This window comes from Misgurnus anguillicaudatus, chromosome 13 (assembly GCF_027580225.2).
Source record: "Misgurnus anguillicaudatus chromosome 13, ASM2758022v2, whole genome shotgun sequence".
Taxonomy (NCBI): domain Eukaryota; kingdom Metazoa; phylum Chordata; class Actinopteri; order Cypriniformes; family Cobitidae; genus Misgurnus; species Misgurnus anguillicaudatus.
Genome location: NC_073349.2, coordinates 4015117 through 4033592, shown reverse-complemented (window position 1 = coordinate 4033592; position 18476 = coordinate 4015117). Strand labels below are relative to the sequence as shown.

Here is an 18476-nt window from a genome sequence, read left to right as displayed (position 1 = left end):
CTCTTGGATGTTACGTTAAAGTTAATGGGAGAAATGTCTTGTCACATCGTGTGGACGATTAACACTTGGAAAGAGGAATATAAACACTCGTTATTTTTCTGGAGCTATATCTTTTATCAGAACGCGAAAACACTGTGGAACTGCAGGTAAGCACCGCAGCTTTTAAATGTGGACATTGATCATTTACTTTATCGTGACGTGACTATTAAAACATGTTATGAGATATCGCCACTGGTATATTTATAAGCAGCATGCAAAAACATCTCTCTGACACTTATAAAAAACCGTTTTGTATAGTACTGACAAGAACAAAGTTTAATAATAATAATAGAGTGCTCGTATCGCGTTAAGAATAAATGAGAAAGCAATAGTAACGTTATACAAGTAGTTTTATTAACTTTTACCTCGCGCCAAAACAATAACAACACAAAAGACACTAAATATGAATAAAAAACAAGTAATAGTTTGATCATGACACCAAATACTGCTGATTTGATCTCATTTTGACGATCATAAACAAACAAGGCCAACATGAGAGCCAGGGAATCTCTGTCAGAAATGTAGCCCAGAGAGGTCGGTGGTCAGTGGGGCGAGTGAACACTGACGTCCTCTCATGCTTTGGTTCTTATTCGTACCGAATCTCACTAAGCAAACGTTCAAACAGGCGCTATCTTTACTAATCGACTGCAGATTTAAATATAATACATATACATTCTCGACTGAACTAATCTTAAAACTACACTTTGTGACCAAGAAACGGTAATATAAAGTAACGGCTTTTCCGTCCATTGAGTTGTTATGAGCTTCAAAGCAGCCGAAAGTTTTACCTGTCATTCTGGCCGCCCTCAAATCCGTGGCGGAAGAAGTTGTTCTCAAACAAAGAGACTTTAAAATAACTCCGTTGTTGTTTTCTAGTTTTCGTTTTTCAAACGTGTGCCGTCGAACTGTTGTATAAAAGCAATATCGCTCTCGGAGTCATGTGATATAGCTCTATATCATCACGGCTGTGATTGGCTCCGGCACTCGGCCTGCGGCCTCGTGCCTCTGGCCTTATCACAGCCGTGATGATGTAGAGCTATATCACACTCCTACTCGAGCGATATTGTTAAATAAACTATTGATTATTAAGTACTATTAAGTGATCATTACGTACAACTTGACGTTAATGTATTAATTAACAATGAATTCATGTGTTAAGTCATGAGTCATGTTGTATTTAATAAAGACTCTACGTTAGTTTATAATTAGTACATGCCTAAACTTAGCATTACTTCATATTTAAGTAAGAATGAATTAAGGTATTAGTAAGTTAATTATAAATCCTGGACCCTTATTATAAAGTGTTATGTTTGTTGTGTGGGAATCCTTCAGAAGTGCATGCAAATAAATGTAAATAAATAAAAGGGCATGTTTAAACTTGAATTTTGTTTAGGAATAATAGCATGTAATTATCTGGGATCTGTCACTGATATGCAAAACATGGGTGCTTACACATGAGTGCATTCATCTGTGTGATGTCGTTAAAGTCCACGACATCACTGGTACAATAAATGTTTTTATAACCCTCAAAAAGTTTTAAGGATTTAATTAACTGACTTAATGCAGGGCGCTTTCAATGAATTATGCAACCCAGCCCATGAAAAGACAAAGAAGTCATGAAAAGCAAAAACAATCGTTTGTTTTCCCTAGACACTACAAGCCACAAGAATTTCCTTAAGGTGACTCACTGCTAAACATAACTTAAAAAAAAACACATCAGATACCTTATAGACAGAGCCTCCTCCCTCTTCATTGTATTTGACAAGGGTTTGGTTGCCCTCATCATGCAGGTTCAGTGGAATATGTTGGAAGTTCTTGTGTTTTCCAAATTCGCATAAGAAACACAACAGGAGCAACACAACTGTACAACAACAAATAGTAGATGCAAATAAGAATTTGAGATATATATATATCGAGGAACACCAATCTTTAAAGCATAATAAAGTTTTTTCATTCACTGACAATTTTTTTCTTCTTAAAAATAAGGTTGCTACAAAAGTTTCTCTGCTGCAACGTCATAGAATAAATCATCCAGTAAAACGTTTTTATATTGACGCATTTGTTTTTTACATTTTAGGTAAGAACCTTTGTGCAGTTGTGCAACAGAAGGTTTTGATCGATGTTAATGGTTCTTTTTGAAACCATACAGAAGAAATCAGTTTTTCTATGTCATTGTTTTTAAGAGTGTAGAGTGATGACTCCTTCAATTTCCAAAAGGCATAAAAACTGGCACATCCCCAATGTTGACAATGCACAACTGCAGTTTCAAAAACATGCCTAAAATTAATTACTATATCATCAGTATATTTCTTTATGCAATATTTGTTATCAGTAAATGAGCCTGAAACCACTCAAGAGTTTACACAAGATCAGAATTACTTTTTTTTAAATGAAGGTGAGGGAATGGGGTGAGATGTTTGAAAACGAATTACGCAACGACATTATTATTAAACTGATTGTCTATTAGCTGTGAACAGACAAAATGCAATTGTCAATCATATAGTGATAACCGCAGCCATAAATAGAAAAACAAAGTTGAAATGTATCTGATCTTTCTAACAAGCAACTAGGGATGGGACGGTATGAAAATTTCATATCATGATTATAGTGACCAAAGTTATCACGGTTATCAATATTATCATGGTTTTGTTAAAATGAGATGGAGATGTTTAAAAAGAACTTATACATACGGAGCCCCTAAGGGGACAAAATTAAATAAAGTTTAGTTTTGCGTGCACACGTGAAACTATCGCGTGTGCACATGAAACTTTCACGTGCGCATGCGATAGTTTCAAGTGAAAAAAATTTTTGCACATAAAGGTTTCGCGTGAGCACATGAAAGTTTCACGTGAGCACATGAAACTAAACTTTAGATTTTTTTACTCCAATGTCACCTTAGGGGCTCGGTAGATACACACACTGAAAACATAAAAAAGTTTTATTTTTGAAAATAACAATTTAAAATTTCATGTCCCTGAAATTATTTCTGTGGTAAAAAAATAAATAAATCTGTCTAATAAGTTTACCATAAACGAATACAATACATTATCTCTTAAATGTCTTCTTGTGCAAAAACTACGTTGCATGTGCGCGTCTGCGTCAAACTGATTCTGGATTCTGGCTCAAACACGGTTGTAATAATGATTAAATTTTAAACGATAATACTAACCGTCAGGACATTTTATCGTGGTTAATCATGAAACCGGTAACAGTCCCATCCCTACAAGCAACCATATAAATGTATTTTTTTTAAATAAACCCAAAAAGCCCCAACCCGTGATTATACCTCAACTTTACAAAGAAAGACGGTCAGGTTGTATATTATAAGCGAATTTGGCAACTCTGCATATACCGTGTGGTTCCTATAACACCAGTCTCTTGTCAATGAAGCCAACACTGCATTTTTTTTTAAATCTGTATATGAGTCAATCATTCTGAAAAGTTGTTAATTCTCATGAAATAGATGTCAGTTTTGCCAAATAGCTTTCGTATTGTTAATGTGTTTAGTTTGACAACTTACAGAACAGGAGAAATCCTGCAATCAGAAGGCCGATGGCTGCTGCACCTAACCGGGAGTAGGCCGCTCGGCGCACACGACAAACAGCCACTTCAGTGCAGTCACAAACAACCACATGAAAAACCGCTTCTGTTGCCAAGGCCTGCTGATCCTGGATCTTGAAGGGAATGGAGTAGTTTCCATATGGCAAACTCTTCAAAGTTATCAGAGAAGTGCTGTCCCCTACGGTGCAAACCAAACAAATCTTTCATGTGAAATTTTTAAAGGTGCAAGAGAACACGGTAACTGATTTCCTAGCAGTAAACAAATCTTGCTTTTATGTTTGATTTATAGTATTTAATTTGAAATCAAAATGCTAGCAAGACTATTATTTATTATTATTATACGGCTCATTGGAATGCTTGATTCTGATTGGCCAGTTGCGACATTTGCAGGTTTGTTATTCCCAGATAACAACTTAAATCTGCAAACCGTTTTGAAAGGTACAGTTTAATATTACACAAAAATGTTGGTATTTTATAACCAAATAGCGTGTTTGTGACATCTGTATTAGGGTCCTGATCACACTTTTTAGAGTGGCCTTTTATTGTGACCAGCCTAAGGCACACCTATGCAATAATCATGCTGTCTAATCAGCACCTTAATATGCCACACCCGTGAGGTGGATGGATTATCTCGGCAAAAGAGAAGTGCTCACATACACAGATTCAGACAGATTTGTGAACAAATTTGAGAGAAATAGGACTTTTGTGTACATAGAAAAAGCCTTAAGATCTCAGATCTATATATACATGAAGAGTTTGGTTCCAAAACGCAATAAATCCATTTTGACAAATTTTGGTAAAAACTAGTTTTCTATACCAAGAAAGTGACAAGATGAAAACCACTATTTTTTGTTACAAACTTTCACATATCATCTTTAGGTTATAAAAACATAAAAAATTCAACACAAAATGCAATAAAACCATGACAGTTTTTTATTTCAAAATGCTATAAATCTATTAAATCAATGTATAAATGTGCATTCATCTTTACCATTTTATATTTATTTAGTTGACTAGTGGTATACAATGATTAAAAAATAAACATTAATGGCATTAACCAAAACACTTACTTTGTTATATTAAGAACACATTGCTGTGGTTATAGCCTACTTGACGTCGTCTCTTTACATTTTCACAGCGATCAGCTCTAAAATGTTTTTGGTCCCGCTCGATTTTCGTTGACTTTGAGTAAAATAATGTAAAGTTTTCATAAGATCCTCTGGGGTCAATGTTTTAGCATGAGAAGCTTGATGCTGTCGGGAGAACAAGCAACCGAGTGCCTCTCGCGGAAATCATTAGATGTTGATGGCTTACGTTTCTTTCCCGTCACAGAAAACCATCACAGGTTTATCAATGCAATTAAAGTATTATTTTATTTTGTTTGTTGATCACATAGTACAAAGTAGATGAGGAAAACTAGGACTCTGTGTACTCAGCGCGCTGCCATGTTTGCTTACATTGCATGAATGGTGGGCTGTAATTTCAGGAATGGATTTATTGCGTTCTGTAAAAAAGGAGGAGTGGCGTTTGTCGCATTTTGGGAAAAAAGGGAGAAAAGATGACAGAATATCACGGCGGGTATTGGAATTTGCGTAAAATTAAGAAATTACTTTTAACTACTGACCTGATATAATACTGATTAGTAACTCATTTTTTTCAAAAATGGCGTTTATCGCGTTTTGGAACCAAACTCTTCATATATACCACAGGGCTGTTGATTGCTTTAGTCTGATTGGTTGAGAAATGTTCCGGGTATGCATCATTTTTGGATAACCGCACACCTAACTTGTCAAATGTCTTAAAAATAGCAATGTTCGCGATAACCGTGGTACTGTATAAGCAGAATAATTGACTCATTGGTTACTTTAATTATTTGAAAATAATGCACACCCGCGGTGTAGATCTGCGTCACTTTGCGCCGTGCCGCATTACCACCTTAGGTGACCATTATTTTCTTATGATTCAATGGCCCGTCGTGAATTATTCCTTACATATATAGACTAGAAACATAGGTAAAACTGTAAGAAAAGCTGGCACTTTATATCACCACCTATAGCTTGCTAAAGTCACACAAAAAACTTTTTTTTATTACAAAATAAAGCCTACGACTTTAATTATATGTATTTGATTAGCCAGAGGAGATCTACAGGAAAATATTAATGCTATCTGAGACTCAAAAGACAAATATCTCCTAATATCATTCCTTTCAACCTTCCAGTTTTTCCCGTGATTTTCCCGCATTTTACCATTCTATCCTGCTATTATCTTGTTTAAATATTTTCCTGAATTTCTCTTGTATTTTTAATTTTTCTGTGCAAAAAATCCAACTGTGCGTATTTGATTTGTCTGTTACATTCGCCTCTTTTAAAGCAGGTGGAGGATTAGCTGTAACATCTTACTCAAACGACACCCGCCAATAAAACAAGAAGAAGAAGAAGAAGAAGAAGAAGAAGAAAAAAATGGTTTGGAAGTGCGTGGTGGTGGGCACTCTAATTGTGCTTTATTGTCATTTAAAATCAAGCTCAATAAATAAATGAATAACATTTCCCACCCCTCCTCTTGTCTAGTTGTGAGACAGCCTGGGGGAGTTTAGGGAGGGTAGTGTTGGGGTTGGGAAATTTCCATTATTTTCAAATCCCAATGTTGAAAGTTATGCATAAATTGGTAACAATTGTGATATTAAGGTGGAAATGTTTTACACATGCTAAAGTATGTCTAGCTGTTTCAAAATCCCTCTCTGATGAGAAGTCTGTAGATTTGTTTTTAATGTAACTGTTAGATGTTAAAGTGATAGTTCAGGCAAATATGAAAATGTGCTGTTTATTTTTCTTACCCTCAGGCCATCCGATATGTTGGTGACATTATTTAATCGGTAGAACCATTGCATTACATGAATCAAAGAGCACTGCGGTTTCTGCAAAACATCTTTTTTATTGTTCTGAAGAAATAATGTCACCAACATTTGGGATGCCCTGAGGGTAAGAAAAATAAAAAGCTAATTTTAATTTTAAGTATAAAATGTATGTGAAATGTATGTGAAGTCACGGACCTGTGGTGGGATCAAACTTCCAGAGCTCTTTAAGTTCCTTGTCCCCCATCATAGAAAAGGAAAACGGACCTGCGTATGGATTTTCATCCTTGTCTTCTGCTTTTATTTGGACACGGTCAACCTTGTTCACACACAAGACCCCGCTCTTGTTGAGCAGAACTGGGACATTATCATTCACATCACCCAGATGTATCTGTACGGTGCATGTACCTGTGCCCTGTGGCTCTCCTGTAAACGGCACATTGAAAAAAAATCATTAGTGATTAAGATCTGTGAGATCAGACAAGATGAGAAAGTCTCAACCCTAATGTCTTCTGTATGATTAAGAATAGGGAATGATTTTAGATATAGGGCCAGATTTACTAACAGCTTGCGCCAGCGCAAATCATAATTTTGGCGTTAAGTAACAACGAAAGACACGCAGTGGATAATTAGTGCTGAAAAGGTGTGGTCTAGTTATTTTTGCGACTGACCTAATTGCATATTTCTAGGAGTTTCCCCTTTCAGATGCAAAATTTATGGGAGATTATTTAAATGAATCACGCAATGTGATTTACTAATGTTAATCTTTAGAGATCCACCCCAGAGCTTATTGCTATCACTGCGTGCACGCCTGTTGCCTGGAGAAGAAGAGATGGAGAAAAGTAAACTTGCCGCAGGTGAATTCATTTTTAGGCATATTTTATTTATAGCCTATATTTAAAGTTTATTGTTTCAGTTGTTTGTATTGTTATAAGGCGTGAACATTAAAGCTTGGTTTGAATTTCCGTCTGCTGGTCATGATAATAGCCTAACGTTACGTGTATGAGAAAAAAAAGGCAGGGGGGGGGTCGGCGGCGTCGGGCCGCGGGTTGGGTTCGGACAGATAATTCACGTTGATGTGTCGGGTTACATTGGGTCCGGGCTTTAAAAGCCACGGATCGGGTTGTAATTTTCAGGCCCGTTGAGAACTCTAGGTGCAGTGTGTACATTTTAGCTGCATCTAGTGGTGAATTGCAACCAGCGGCTCAGTTCACTACTTACTCCTCGTTTTTTAATCACATAGAGACAAACATATCATTAGAGACAAGTTTGTCCATTAAGGGCTTCTGTACAAGCATGGTGGCACAAAATGGTGACTTCCATGTAAGAAGACCCTCGATATATGTAGATAAAAATGTCTCATTCTAAGGTAATAAACCCATAACGGTTCATTATAAAAGGTCTTAATACACCCCTGATCATATAGTTTTGTATATTATTTGGCATTTCTGTCAAGAAAGCCTTCCAAAAATTACAAACTGCACCTTTAACATGTAACTTTTTTTTTTTTTTTGAAATGCCAGAGGAAGTTATTATTAAAAAATATTGTTTGCCAAGCCATTTTTTTATTTGTTGGAGGAAATATAAGAGGAGTCATTAGGAGAAGTCACATAATACCAAATGTTTCAAAACTTTTTGTGAACCTTAATTTTTCAGTGTCCTATGGCTACGTTAGCTGTGATGTCCATGGTGCCAAATTTTTCGACCCTGAACAAATTTTTGCTGCTCTTAGTAGATTGTGTTGGTCATTATATAAATCAGCTGTTGCGCCTGTGTTATTTAATTTGCGCCTCCTTAGTTAATAACTTACAGATATTACCACTCCCATATGCACTTTTTGGAATTGCGCTCTCATGCTAATTTGTCCCGTATAGTAAATATGGCCCAAAATTTGCTAAAAAAAAGAAGCTATTATTAGTTTTAAAGGTCACGTTCTTCCTTATCCCATTTTTCAAAATTTAGTTAGTGTGTTGCTGTTAGTGCATAAATAATACCTGCAAAATTATAAAGCTCAAAGTTCACTGCCAGGCGATATATTTTCTTTAATAGAATTCCCCTTTCAAAGCCTACAACGAACGGCTAGTTTGGACTGCAGTCCTCTACTTCCTGGTTGAATGATGTCAATAAAACAGTTTTTGACAAAACTCCGCCCACAGTAATACGGCAGTCACCAGCATTGGCTCAAAGGCTCTGCTAAGCTAAGTTGCTATCGAATCACAACACACTAAACAAACTACACAATCAGAACTCATTATGTATTTCTGAAGGAGGGACTTCATATAACATGGAAGACGCTATACGGATAAGTAAATTGTGTGAAAAATACCGCGTTTTTTTACACACTAAACATGAACACATGTTATATTGCGCAACGTAAACACAATCAAAGCTTCAAAAACACAGAAAGAACGATACCTTTAAAGGTGACATAGAATAATTGAACAGAGTATTTATCCTTGTTCTTTGATGTGACATGTAGACAAAAAACAATGTGTTTGGGTCTGTAATGCCTTAGAAGCTTCCTAAAAACCTCTCTCAGATAGCTCTATTAGGGTGGGTGATTTTAAACAAGTGGTTTTGCACCTATTTGGCTCCCCCTACTGACTTAACTTGCAATCTCATTCCTGATTGGCTGACTTTGCTGCCACTCAAACAATGTAGCCAATTATTTTAAAGTGGAAGGGCAGTTAGATGCCTGTGATGTCATAAGCATCAGTTTTTCAGATTGGGCTGTTTTCTGGCTGATATTTCTAAAAGAGGAATTTCTATGAGACTGAGATGTTTAGCATGTCTAGCACTTTTTGTATGTTTGTGAATGTGGGTAGACTACCATTATTCAACAAAGACAAGGTAAGAATGGTTTTTCATTCTCTGTCCCCTTTAACTTTTGTCAAAACACCTCTGACACCAAGATTAACCAAACACAACATTAAGTTGAACATGCAAGATAATATTTTTCATTTAGAGATTAAATATTACTCCTACGATCAATAATAAATAGTCTGAGTAAATAAATGCGTTAACAGTGCAGTAGTTTAATCCGTAATGTATTGTATGTTTGTTCGTAATCAAACAAATGACCTTTGAGCTGCTAACCTATTGCTCTACCAACTGAGTTACAAATACAGTGTCTGGCTTTTTGATGTTTTTATTTGCTCACCTAGTGTTCGACCTTCTAAAGTGTTTTGTACCTACCATCATCTAAAGCAATGATCACAACGCTGTAGGTGTTATTTTTGACATATGAGGACTCTCTGTCCATCTTCTGAACTGTAGTGACCTTTCCAGTCTTTGGATCAACAGTCACCCATTTGGCTGGATCTTGCACTAACTTGTACCTTTAAAAAGCATGCATAAAAGAAATGAGACCTGTTTGATTCATGTCAACTATTATGATTCATGTCATGATTTATGTACAGGATTCCTACCGCTCATGCACTCATACAGATGATATCTACAGTGTATTATTTTACAGAAGCACACAAATAGGAAGTATTGTACATTTTAAAAATATTACATTGTTAGAAAAAGCATGATTGTTTCAGCCTTATATAATTTCCCAAAATATTTTTTATGTTTCCCCTTACCCTTGTTTCAAATGCTTTTAAAGGACAAGTTCGGTATTTTACACTTAAAGCCCTGTTTTCAGATTGTTTATGATGAAATAGAACGGTTTTGACTGAAATTTGGTCATATGATGCTGGCCTGAGCATTTTCGGGTGTTTGTGTTTCACCTCCCACCTCTACAATGGGTGTATAGGTGCACAGGAACAATCCTTTCCTAAAATGCATTAAACTTTCATTTACAAAGACGTGAAACTCACCGAGTGGTCAGGGGTGTTCACTGATATGCTCACACAAATATCGCTGTAGCAAGTTTGGTGGTACAAAATAAAACGTAGCGCTTTTCTAAGCGGATTTAAAAGAGGAACTATATTTTATGGCGTAATAGCACTTTTGTGAGTACTTCGACTCGGCGCAGTAACACCCTCCCTCTCCCATTATGAGAGTGAGAAGGGGAGCGGACTTTTCAGGCGAGTCGAAGTACTCCCAAAAGTGCTATTACGCCATACAATATAGTTCCTCTTTTAAATCCGCTTAGAAAAGCGCTACGTTTTATTTTGTACCACCAAACTTGCTCGTATAACTACTCGTCTTAAATAGTAAAAACGTTGATGTGTTTGGTCACTTCTAACTTTATCTCTAAATGGTACCATTGAATGAATGGGGCTAAGCTAAATGCTATCGAAGCATCGCAGCGCGCTCCAGCGCTTACGTGCACGCACACAGATGATAGAGGGATGTATCAACAATTCTTAGTTAAGGTAATAACATATTTTAATATTGAAAATGAGTAGACTATTCCTTTAACATGGTTATAGAGTTGTTTCCTCATGCTAAACGTAGGAGTATTTCTGTGCCGAATGCACTTCGCCAGGGTTCGTACAAGTTTCGGAAAGTTTTTTTCGATTACAGGTCCATCTGATGTTTCAGGGGTTTTCTATACATATCACTTCTTTATATGGGCACTTCCCCCGGAAATCCCCGCCCACCCGTCAATCAGCGGGAGCCGCTACAACTTGCAAACATCTTATCACGCGACAGCTTTGTTTAATTTCAAAAGTCAACAATGGCATGAAAGAAGAAGTGTGTTTTTGGATGTAAGGAGAAGAAATCCAGCCTTATGGGAACAATGGATATAGTTTTTTTATCCGGGGTAACAGCGGAGTTTTGTGTGTGTGTTTGATGCGCTGGATTTTCCAAATGGGTCATGAGTTGCATGCGGTAAGTAAGACTTCTGTCTTATGTTGGAAATAGGCGCGTGCATATTATATAAATGACACAAACATGTAGTGAATCATAAGTTAAAACAGTGTTGTGTTGCATGACTCGTACTCGCTCCTCCCGCGGTATAACTCCTCCTTCTTCATTTTTTCGTACGTTATCGGAAAAATTCGGTAAAGCTAATCTTTCTTTTATAAATCTGATTAAACTAAAGACTCTTCGGAGATATAAAGGATGTCATACTACTCTATGAATACTCCAGATTAACATCAGAAATGCAGAAACAGCATGTGTTACGTGAGCTTTAAGCCAACTGAATGCATATACAGATCATAGTGCTGCTGATATACAAGGATATAATGCAAAACAGCTGCTTGTATAGTTTGTGTATCCTTCAGTCACTTTATGAATGAAATGTCAAACGTACCTGATGTTGTTTACGTCCGAGTCTTCATCCTTCACCTCGGGTGTAAACAGTACATCTCCTGGATCCATGTTTTCATTTCTGTATACTTTCTCTACGGTCCTTTTAAACTCAGGGGGATCGTTCACATCAATGACTTTAACCTCCACTTTAGCTGTGTTTGGTTTGGGAATTAAGTTTGTTACAGGCTTTCCATCGATACACTGAAACAACTTCTCCTCGTTCTCCACCGATATCTCCAGCTCTGTGATCTCAGTTTTCTCAAAATTTTTTCCCTGTGAAAATGCAACCATACATGACGTCTATTTGCTAAACATTTCTGTTGTCATATCTGACATCAGCTATAGTTGTGTTTGGAGACGTAATTTTAGCTGTTTTCCAAGTGGTGGTTTTTTTTCAATGGCTTTAAAAGTAGCACTTAAACTGTTTCTGATTCTAACAGACTTTATCTTAAAAATCTACAAAACTACAGAGTTGTGCAAAATATAAAAGCAACATATTTCACGTACCTTAATAACATACAGCACACCTTCGTTGGTTTTGGGGTCGGTATCGATCTTATAGTTTCCCTCTTCGTTGCCCTTCAGGATTTTAAAAACAGCTCTTGAAGCAGGTGTGTTTGGTTCGTCTTTGTCTGTTACGCCGATTCTTAAGATCTCCTTGTTGTACTCCATTTCCATCACCTCTGTATTGTACTGATCCAAATAAACATGCATATCAATGCATCATAGCACACCACTGAAAATCCAGCAAGCAATAACCTAGCCAAGAAAATGACGGCTAACTATAGTATATAACTATGTTTATACCTGAGGCTAAAGTAAAAATGTTTTCAATCCCAGCTATCAGTTACTAGAAGTTGCTGACATTTTTCAAAATGGTCTTATGTTTTAGGTAACAAGACAGAGATTGAAATAATATAAGGTTGGATTTGGTGACTTACACACCCAAATCGAAAAAACATCAGATGATAAATTTACTTTCATGCCTCCAAATCACTCTTTGTTCAATATCTTAACCAAAACTGTTCATACTGTAAGAGAAAAAGACCAAAAGCACAGATTGCTCATCCGTGTATAAATATGTAAAGTAGCCGCAATTAACCTCCCTGCTAAAAAAAACAATAGAAACCATCACAGAAATTCTATTGGTTTTATTGGGAATTTTATTGGTTCTAATGGAATATGGCCCAAAACACACTACAGTGTATTGGTCTTTGTTGGTTTTTAATGGTATGTATTGGTTCTATTGGTTCTATGTATTGGTTCTATTGGTTCTATGTACTGGTTCTATTGGTTCTATGTATTGGTTCTATTGGTTCTATGTATTGGTTCTAATGGAATATGGCCCAAAACACACCACAGTGTCGTGGTTTTAATGGTAAAAGCTAATGGTTCCTATTGGTATTTCAATGGGAACCATTAGAATTTTCTGTAATAGTTTTATTGTTTTTTTTTCAGCAGGGCTGTGTTAGTTTGTGCCCCGCTCACCCCTACTATATTCCATTATGTAAGCAAAGTCAACAGGTGTTCAAGGTGTTTGCTTTCATTTCTTGTATATGTTCTAAGCGTATACGTATAGTCTATTCTTGGGCTTAGATGTCTATTAGACTTTCACTGACAGCCCAAATTTTGCCTTGTTTTAGCCTAAATTGCTTGCTGGGAAGCTTTATGGTGAAACAACTCATTAAAACGCACTGTAGATCTTATTAAAGTGAAATGATGAAGCACCAAAGAGGTGCAGTTACACTTTTCAACTATGAATGGTTTATCTGTACATTAATCTTGAATATCTGGAGGTAAGCATCATGCACATCACCATTACCAATCCAAGACTCACCTTGGCAGCTGTAAACTGAGGAAGATGAGTGTTGGAGTCGGTGATGTTTAGGAAAACTGTTGCAGTCGAGGACAGCGATGGTGTTCCTTCATCCTTGGCTTCAATATACACTTTATATAGTTTAGCTTTCTAAAAAAAAAACGAGAAAAAGATGAAAACAGATGCATGACTCTGTTCCCTTAACATGTGAATGTGGTGGGAATCATAATCGAAGCGTCATAATCCTACCCGTTCTCACCAAGATGCGTACAAATGACACGCAGTGTGATTATAGTGCAATAGATACGCCAAATTCCGATTTTGCGTGCATATGATACGCCAGTCCTTCCCATTCACTTATATGGCGAATCGTTTCGTGACGTTTTATTTATTGTTTTCTCATTTGTTTTCTTTTTTTTGCACCGTTGTCGCTTGGGTTTGGGGTTGGATTTCACATTTGTTTGGGCAGGTTATTGAATATACAGGTTTCTGTATGTTTTTATCTATGTTTGGGCCATGGTCGCTTGGAGTTGGGGTTTGGGTTAGGATGTCATAACAAAAAGTTGTTCTAACCCAAAACCCAAGCGAAAATGGTAAAAAAACAGAATTAAACAATAAATAAAACGACACGAAACGATTCGCCATATAAGTGAATGGGAAGGACTGGCGTATCATATGCACGCAAAATCGGAATTTGGCGTATCTATTGCACGATAATCACACTGCGTGTCATTTGTACGCTTTTTGGTGAGAATGTGTTGCATAATCAACTCACATCATAATCAAAGCATCCGCTGAGGCCGAGCTGTTTGATTGTTGTAGTTCCTGTGATGTCCTGAAGGGTTAACTTTGGGAGAACAGGTTCTTGTGACACCAATCTCATGGTGAACTGAGAGTTAGGAGTGCCTTTTTCATCGATGTCATGAGCTTGGAGTGTTACTGGAAGTGTGCCTGAAATGACGAGGAAACTTACAATAAATAAGAAAAGTATCGCCAGCTACTGTCTGACCTTCTGTTTGGTGTTTTGAGACACAATCTTTACACTTCAGAATTATATAGGTTGTATATAGTGGTATTTGCATGTTAAGCTTGGACAGGAGAAAGTATGTCAAGTGATATGTAGTTCTACAAACCTTCTTTTGTGTTTTCAGGAAGTTCTCTACTAAAGGACACAGGAGTAAATTCGGGTGGATTATCATTTTTGTCATGTATTTCCACATTAAAAGACAGCGTTCGGTCCACCGGCTCACCAGTCAACCTGTCCAGGACATCAAAGTCCACCTGCGAATAAATCAAAAGAAATCCCACATGGAAACTCTTCTGGGAATTGCATTAACTTAGATCGCATTAATGCCATCACCAATCTCGCACTGTATTTTGCATGTGCAGTTTGTGGACTTACGTGATAGACGGGCTTCTTCTCCCTGTCGACGGCCCGGTGCACATACAAATATCCATTATTCTCGTTAATGGTAAACAAACCCTTTGGGTCTAAGTCTACCCCTTCTCCTCTGATTTGAAACTTGATGTTGTAGTCCGTTTCTTTGTCATTGAACATCTAGCATGAATAAAAAAAGGAATATTGTTGTTCTTCACCTTGCAGGAAGTTAAACAAATTCAACCCAGGTGGATGACAATAAAAAAGTCAACTTTTTGAAGTTTTCAAGTTTAAATTTCAATTACAGTTTAAATGCAACGTGGTAAAATTACCTGTGTTACTTCAGCGGGGAAAGGTCCTGGCATGTTCTCTTCAATATCAATGGTAGACAGAACCCATCTTCTTTTTGAACGAATAAGAACAGCATCCTTCGGAGTAAACAGAGAGAGATAGATAAACAGAAAGCATTACCGGTTTGTGTTTATTTTGTTTATTCAGACAAAATGTACAGAATCTGAAACGTTTTGGATTTAGCTGTTGAACATGTTCAGTTAACAACCTACTTACATTTTCTATTAAAATATTTTTTTGTAACTACAGTAAAATTTCAAAGAGATTGTCGGCATACTTTCTAAATGACACATTTGCAGAAGTCATTGAGATTATTTGATGTTGATAAGAGAACCTAACAAGACTTAAATTGGAATATAAACATAAATCTCTTTAAAAAAGGACTGATGAACATGTTTGACCATGTTTTGTCCAATTCCTGTTCCTTACGTACCCGTTTTTCTCGGCTGAGCGTGACATTTGTGCTGGATGCATTCGCCTCAACAAGCTGATGAACAACAAACAGATCATTAGAAATGAATTTCCATTTCAAACCAGTTGTTATAGTTGTTTAATGGCCAATGTCCTCACATGATATCTACAGTATGTAGACTTTGAACATTAATAGCACATCTATTAACAAACTGAACTATTTAAGGTGTAATTCACAATAAGTGCAGGCTGAGATTGGTGTCAAAGATTTGATGTTAAGATCCAAAAACTACAACCAACACCAATATTATCATTTATAAAGAATTAGTTTTTTGTTGTTGTTGGTTGGATCAGTGTGAATTAGATTTTCAATCATTATTCATGAATTCACTATTTAGTAACACTTATATACTCCCTTAGAAAAACTGTAGACGTTCTCTTGACTTTTTTTTAATGTCACTGTGTCATATTGTTTGACTTTTTTATAAAGGAGAATCAAGATCAGAATATTCCATTTCCATATTCCACTTTACAATTCAATTCAGTTTTATATATATATAGGAGAAAACACAGAAAAAGCGATGGACAACATAAGCATCAAAATTAAACCGTACTAGTAATAGTGTAATGCATAGAAGAGGGTGCTAAGTTAAACCAATGCCAGCTGACTCCCCTGCTTTAAGCACATTTAAACTTTTAAAGGTTAATTCACTGTATACTGTAAATATACACCAACGTCTGAATTAACTTACAGCTGCTAGTTTACAAGATATAACCACTGAATTTGAAATGTAGGACACTCGTGTAACTGTCATAAAGTACTGTCTGTGAAAACCCTTTACAATAACATTGCTGGAAAACAGCACACTTTGTTTTGTTAGTTAACTCAAACTCAATAAATGTCTTTATAACCCTGTATAACCCCATATAAACCCTGTGCCCTGCGCAAGCATGTTCAAGTTGTTTGTACTATGGCGTACTTCACAAAAATCTGAAGTGTATTGTATACGAAAAACACATAGTGATATGATGGAGGTAGAAATCTAATACATGTCTAATTGAGACATTACAGATTGTCATCTATTTGCTTTTCCTAAGGCAACTGCTTTTAAGTAATGAGTAATCTTATATGTGACTCCATACAAACTCTCAGCTATTACTATGAAATATAATTATCTATGATGTTAGTCATTTGAAATTGAGGTTGACGCATCAAAAATCTATTTTTATACTTACAGTGAGCAGAAACAGGAAAGCGATGATGTGTGTCATGTTGAAATGCTCCTCTTTGCTAACCCGCCTAAAATGACAGCGCACCATCTGTGATGATCACCTTAACTAAGATCAGATAAGAAGAGCGAGAGGCATCCCACAGTTTTGGTTTACTTTCTGTGTATCTCTGTGTGTGTTTGTGTCTCTCTGTGTGTGTATTTGATCTCTTGATATAGAGCAGTGAGTCATTACAACCACAAAAGAGCTTCAGGCCACACAGCTTGGGAGTGGCCATTCGACACAAAACAGCGAGTTAGCATTCACCTCCATAACCCGCCCTCTTTGTCCTCCACCTAAAGAGGAAAAACAGGCTTGACTACTTCATCAGTCACCAGTAGTAGAGAGTAGATAATAAGCAGGCCATTTGGCGGTAAGCCTTCCTTATCTTTAACATTTCAAAATAATCGTTATGCCGAATTAAGAAATGATATTAACTTTAATTAGCAAAAATCAATTTGTCATCTGCAACAAAGCTTACCTGAGCAATGCATTTATGGATATATGATAGCTCTGTGAAACGTGGGATGTTAGTGATGATCTGATAGTAGCAGAGCTACTGGCTACATTCAACAGATGAGAGTTAAGATTAAATGTCGCACATGCTTGTCTTGACTATTTTAGCCTATTTTTAAAAAATTGTTATTAGCATTGTTTCTATTTAACTGATGACTGAAAAAAAATGTGAAAAATGTAGATCAATGATAAAACAAAAATGCAACTGCAAATTTTTACTGTAAAATAAAACATGGTGCAAAATAATTCAAATAGTGGGACATCTAAAATAGCAGTATTGGTTACATGCACAGCGTTTTGTTCTGTTATACACATCAATAAAATGTCATTAGTGTTTGTGCAGGGTAACTGGTAGTTTGACCCATTATAAAACTTAAGCACACGACTTCAAACAATCTAATGTGTTTGTGCTATAGACCACAAATCCTCTGTGTGTGTGTATGTGTGAAGGTGTGGTTTGTGGTTAGATTTGTAACCAGCCAGCTTTTCAAAAGATGATAATTATGTTGAAAAAAACAGTCCTCGTAAAAAACCCTGAAGCAAAAGCAAGAAAAGACAACCCAATAAATTGGGGATAACTAATCATATTGGTTGTCTTCCATATTGTATACCGCACACATCTACCCATCCCACAAACACACTTGACTCTTTCCCCGCCAACAAAAGTTTAATGCTTTAAATGCCATAAAATGTCTGTTAAGCCCAGAGGCTCACAACGAAACCTAACAATAGTAGGGACTCTCAGAAGCCAATATATAATGAAAAAAAGGTTTATTAGCAGAAAAGGAACTTATACAAAGCAAACCAGTAGAATGTAGCAGTCAGAAATCAGTAGTATAATGCAAGGTGAATGTATGTTCATGTAATGCCCTGTTGCAGTGTTGGATAAACAGAAACTAAAACAACAAAGTCCAACAAAAAACAGCTCTCTCCTCAATGCACATTCAAATAGTTGCACAATCAGAGGGCAACAAGTGCTGGACATCATGGATTGCCAAAAGCAGTTGCTGGGAGGCGGAGTCAGCAGACCAAGGCCGTCACATCCCTCCCCTTAAGACAGGGGTCTGTCAAGA

At 36.6% G+C, this 18476-nt stretch overlaps 1 protein-coding gene across 2 annotated transcripts in view; it reads right to left on the bottom strand.

The window, feature by feature from the left end:
• The window catches only part of cdh26.1 (cadherin 26, tandem duplicate 1), a 32319-nt gene extending 15246 nt beyond the window's left edge, over positions 1-17073 (bottom strand). The window contains exons 1-13 of one of the 2 annotated variants that reach the window (XM_055188399.2): positions 16855-17073; positions 15641-15694; positions 15189-15284; positions 14881-15036; positions 14612-14759; positions 14254-14429; positions 13500-13628; positions 12170-12355; positions 11664-11935; positions 9647-9789; positions 6650-6877; positions 3560-3778; positions 1764-1900 (exon numbers count right to left, since the gene is read on the bottom strand). In XM_055188399.2, coding sequence (XP_055044374.2) covers positions 1764-1900; positions 3560-3778; positions 6650-6877; positions 9647-9789; positions 11664-11935; positions 12170-12355; positions 13500-13628; positions 14254-14429; positions 14612-14759; positions 14881-15036; positions 15189-15284; positions 15641-15694; positions 16855-16938 — 2028 coding nt within the window. In that variant the 5' untranslated portion in view covers positions 16939-17073. The remainder of the gene's footprint in view (positions 1-1763; positions 1901-3559; positions 3779-6649; positions 6878-9646; positions 9790-11663; positions 11936-12169; positions 12356-13499; positions 13629-14253; positions 14430-14611; positions 14760-14880; positions 15037-15188; positions 15285-15640; positions 15695-16854) is intronic. The other variant, XM_055188398.2, reaches the window with a different exon arrangement.
• Between the last annotated feature and the right edge of the window lie 1403 nt (positions 17074-18476).